The sequence below is a fragment of the Eurypyga helias genome, unplaced genomic scaffold (assembly GCF_000690775.1).
Source record: "Eurypyga helias isolate BGI_N326 unplaced genomic scaffold, ASM69077v1 scaffold44642, whole genome shotgun sequence".
Classification (NCBI taxonomy): Eukaryota; Metazoa; Chordata; class Aves; order Eurypygiformes; family Eurypygidae; genus Eurypyga; species Eurypyga helias.
Window position 1 is genome coordinate 17047 of NW_010237364.1, and position 5164 is coordinate 22210.

The following is a 5164-nucleotide window of genomic DNA, read 5'->3' on the forward strand; positions in this document are numbered from 1 at the left end:
GCAGAGGTGCAGAGCTTTATAGAAACCTTGCCTCCAGCAGCAAGCACTGCAGGGAAATCTGCCCTGGTGATTGATAGAAAATTATGTGGAGAAACAGAAAGCAAAGCAGCGCTTGAGTTCAGGGGGTAAGGTCCCTGAAGCAGGTGGGAACAAAATTGTAGTGAGATCTGAAAACAGCACCCATTCTGAAAACCTCAGTCTGACCAACTCCTTAGGTTTGACAAAACTGGTTTTGTTTGTTTAGGAGCTATTCCAGGTAAAAGAGGATGCATGTCATAAATCAGCATCTTTAAGTGAGTTCCCAGAACATGCACTTAGTTGGCAAAGTACTGGCCTTAAAAAAATCAGTGTGATCCGGTCATCGCTTAAAACCTTAACAGCTGCCTGAATGCAGCATTGCCACTGTCTGGGGAAATAATGGGAGAAATGTGGGGAGGCTTAGAGGAAATTATATCTTACAAAGAGGGAGCAGTTTACAAGTAAAGGTGTATTTTTACTGCACCAAACAGGAAGTATTTTCCATCCCATTTTCCAAGTTCAAGTAACAAGCAGCCTTGGAAGAAACCACCTGTATTCTCCAGCTCTGCTGTGCACTTGCTCAACAACCATGAAGTCATGTCCTAGGCCAGAGGCAAAGAGTGTCAGCCATGGGAGGATGCAAGACCCAGCTTGGAAAACTCTTGACTCCAGACAGCATCTAAGGATCATTGCGTAGGACCAAGGAAGTGCTCCAGCACAATCCTGTTGGAAATCGCAGTTGCAGAGTTCTTGCATGAACCAGAGGGGGCAGGTGACACTACATCTGTATATACCATTAGTTAGACAGCTATTATGATATAGTGCTGCTTTTAAAAGGATGTTGGAAAGCCTGGAAGATTCAGCAGTGATGAGAATGATTCATGGTATGGAAAAGCCTGACTTGCAGACAGCAGTAACAGAAATTCATTCCATTATGTTTACTAAATATAAGGTTAAAGGTCTTAGGTTTGGCTATAATTGCCAATAAAAGACAGCTTATCTAGTATTTCAGCACTTTCTAATTTAGTTGTCATCATATGAAACCACTGCACTGCAAGTTTTAACACTTTGCCTAAGTGGTGCAGAGAGTCCTGACGAGACTTGGTGCTGGGGGAAGGGCTGATCTTGAGTGTATTTGTCAGAAAATTTGTTGGCAACCTCATATTAATAGAAAAGACATAATACTGACTTCGGAAACTTCCCAGACATTTTTTAAAGGAGCCCAGCACTAGTAGTCCTCAAAGTCTATCTGCTAACAAATGAGAAAAACACAGCTGCGATTTCATTCAGCATCAGTTCTAAAGGCACCAAATTCAGTGAGCGGCCCCTTTCAGGAGTGAGACGTTGTCACACTGTGTGCTATGAATGCGCAGTAGACTAAAGGCATCTGTACTGATTTTGAAGAAGTCTGAAATATGAGTTTTCCAGTTTTAGAACTATTTTTATCCTATAAATCTGAGGATAAGCTTGCTTTCCCAGAGCTGCTGTAGCAGTAAGCAGCATTATACATTCTACCACCTGATGAGTAATCTCTGTCCTGTGTGTTCTCCCCTGCCATGCTAGTCAAAACAAATCAAGTATTTGGAGGTTTCTTCTCCTTAAGGAATTACATGAAGATGTTCTGCCATAACCCTCCAATAGCAATTGCTTTACCCTGAAGCTGTTAGGAAACAGAAAATCTCGACATTCAGTTAACTTCTCTGTTTAATATATGGGACATATGTTCAACAGAACAATTCATTGCAATGTAAAAATTATTCTAGGTACTTCTGCTTTAGCAGGTTTAATACTACAGGAGATGTTTTCTCATTTCCTGCAGTGGTGTGCTGTTCGGGATGTGTATGCTTTATTCAGTATAAACTTTGAGGAAGGAATGGAAATCCCACAAGAAAAAAAACTGTCCACAAATAAGGGAAAGTTACAGACCACTTATGCTACCTACAAACAGCTGGAAAGCTTTGGCTGGCTTGAAATAACTTTTCTCCCACAACCAGCAGCTCTCCCAGGCTGTTCAGCACTCACCACCCTGTTGCTGCTTACCCTCCCGCCCACCCGCTGCTCTCCGTTGGCAAAATATCAGAAAGCCTGCTTTGATATTTTTTAAACCATGGAAGCTCTGAACTGCAGAACAAGCTGCAGCCGAGGTCCAGGCATGGCTATAAATGTCACACTTCAGAGTACTGCCAAGCACTCCCGGCAGTGGCCACACATTTTCCTGTAGGTCTGGGTTGCTGGAGTGGTGGCCCAAGGAGAACTAGAGTCACTACACTGCTGTTGGCTAAAGGTATGCGGTCCATATGTTGAATGCATCAGCTGGCAGGGGGCCTAGGAAAAGCTGCGGTGGCTGAAGCTTCCCTTCTCTCCCATCTGGCATGGGCACAGCGAGGAAGTATCAGTGGATGCCAAATTAAAGAGGACCATAAACAAAGAGATAAGCAGCCGTGCAAGGGTGAAGCCATTTCGGAAGTGATGGTGGTAATTCAAGAAGTCTTTAGTGATCACTTCAGGCTTCGCTTCCCAGACCTTTATTCTTCCAAGCAAAGTTTATCCTTTCACATGATGGACTCTGTTAACCATACACACACAAAGTTCTTGTATAACTAACCTGAACTTTCGACTTTAAATGCTCTGCCAGGTCCCTTACAAGCCCCTTTTCCCTCGAGACAGAAGATAAGTTATACTCTGTAATGGAGCAGAACAACAGTGGTGTAGAAGATTTTTCCTTGAATGTCTTTTCTGTCTCTCCTTATCAGCCAAACAGATCCGACGTCCTGGTGTCAGATGGGGATAAAGCCGGTGCCACTTTGCTCTTTTCAGGTGTGTTTTTGGGACTGGTGGGAATCACTTTCACCGTGATGGGATGGATAAAATACGACGGCGTTACTCACCTTGAGTGGACTCAGTTACTGGGGCCCATTCTGCTGTCTGTTGGGGTGACTTTTGTTCTGATTGCTGTTTGTAAATTTAACATGCTTACATGCAAGTCCTGTAAAGAAAGAGAGGAAAATGCATCAGACCTCGACCAGACTGCTAGTGGACAGTCCTTCGTCTTCACCGGCATTAACCAGCCTATAACTTTTCACGGTGCCACAGTGGTACAGTACATCCCTCCGCCATACCCAGCCCAGGAAGGCATTGCTGTGAGTCCTGGCTACCTTCACCCAGTGCTCAGCTGCTGCGGTGCTGCCTCACCGATTCCCACCCCAGGCTCTGCTCACTTCTGCTCTGCCTACCCCTTGGATAACCCAGCTTTTACCGGAGATGAAAACTATTCTACCTATCCTGCAGAGAATACCAGGAATCAGAGGTACATCTTTGAAATGCCTTAGTGTGTTTGGACACAAGCTTCTGACTATTTTAAGTGCTATGCATGGTTTCAAAGGAAACAAAAGCTAGTCCAGGGTGTTATCCTTCTTCAGACATATTTTTTCTTTGTTAGGAGTGTTTCTTGAGTAAAGACTATGGCGACAGGCTTTTTCTAGAAAGCATTTTTATCCAAATCAAATTCACTTATGAAACCCTTTTAATTTTCAGTCTACTAAATCTCTTGTTATTTTTGAATATATTCGTTTATATGCTTCTGCCTATGGTTTGCGTTTGTTTTTTTTTTTAATGCTTATCTTACTACTTTTAGACCATTGGCCGGAAGGTTATTATATGTACAGCCAGAGGCTACCACTCAAACACAATCACAACACATGAGTCAGTACACAAACAGCATTTTTGTGACAATGCAAGAATCAGTTTGGTACCAGATGCTCTCCCCCCTGCTTACGCATGGTCACAACACACTCCTCTCACGCTGTAGCAACCTTCCAGCCTTTACTCTTTTCCTAGTTTTGGGGCATAAACAAGATAGCTGATATTACAGAGCAATATGAAACTGCTTTAATCAGACACAAAATAATTTTGTACAGTTCTTTCATCCAAGGAAAAATATGCTGATTATGGGATTTGCTCAGAATTATATCCTTCCTAGAACACAAGCCACTTTTAGTTCATCTATCAAAGTCTGTTTGAAAAACTGCTGACTGACCCATCGTCTTCAGCAACATGTGTGACAGGCATAGGCAGCACGAAAACAAAGGTCAACTCCTGACACGTTTATACTTTGTGAAAAGAACACAGCAAATGGTTGAGTCACAGTAAAACTTCTTCTTCTAGCATTTTCTCAAGAAGTTAGGAAGCGCTTTGACCAGATAAGGCTGACAGGATGCAGCACTGAGGTTACCTGCATGCTGTGTGTTTGCTAAATTCTTTTGTGCCTGCTCCTCTTCCTGTCTTCAGGTCGGAGGACAGCTCTGATGAGCCAGAGGAACTGCTGGAAGACTACGTCTGTGATGACCTGTCACCTCCACGTTATGAGGAAATATACCCACTGTCTTCATAAAATACCCATGGATGACAGACAACAATTCTAAGAGGCAACAGCTTTTTAACCTCCAAGAGTCTTTTCTTTAAACATTTTCATGATAAGCAAGTGTCAGCAAGACCTTGGTACTGAAACACAGTTCAGTATCATTGAAGATGTTTATCCAGTCCCTTTTTTTCCTCCCTCAAAATTCATTAGCCTTTTGCTATGCATTTAAATAGAAGAGCTATTCACTGTTTAATAGCAAAGCCATTAAATTCGAGGATCAAAAATCCATATTAGGGTTTCCCAACAAGAAACCTGATTTTCAGACTTGCTGAAACCAGAGTGAACTGCGAATGCACAAGATGTTTGTGGAAGGTCATGATTGCTCCTGGACATTCAGCATCATTAGAAAACACTTGATTTATTCTTGATATATTTTCCTTCTTGATTGCTTGGGAAACTTCCAAAGTGCTCAGGTGTCTGATCCATGAAAGTGCCTATAATGTCTTAATCCTGTCTGATTTCTGAGATTATCTCCCACATTAATAAGTCCAGTCTGTAGATTAGACTTCTTCTGCTTGTACGCATTTTTGGATCACCCTACTTGAACCAGAACATCCCAGAACAGAGACAATATGAATAGTGACCTGTGCCTATTTTTACACTGATCTCTAAGAGATCCTGCAAGCATCAGATGCAGTTCCCTTCCCCACCTGATGGAATTCAAAGCACTGTCTCCCACGAAGAGCCGTAACAACTACTAGGATAATGTCCCTAAAGAAAATAGCA

The 5164-nt window shown here is 42.6% G+C and overlaps 1 protein-coding gene across 1 annotated transcript; it reads left to right on the forward strand.

The window, feature by feature from the left end:
• The first annotated feature begins 2322 nt into the window (after positions 1-2322).
• TMEM174 (transmembrane protein 174) lies at positions 2323-4408 on the forward strand. Its single transcript, XM_010147439.1, has 3 exons — positions 2323-2341; positions 2689-3325; positions 4306-4408. Exons 1-3 carry the CDS (start codon positions 2323-2325, stop codon positions 4406-4408), a joined length of 759 nt encoding a protein of 252 aa, XP_010145741.1.
• Positions 4409-5164: the final 756 nt, after the last annotated feature.

What these genes read in the sequence shown, in the direction of transcription:
- TMEM174 (XM_010147439.1), top strand. An exon ending in GAGAATACCAGGAATCAGAG is followed by an intron (nt 3,326 to 4,305) that starts GTACATCTTTGA and finishes TCCTGTCTTCAG; the next exon opens with GTCGGAGGACAGCTCTGATG.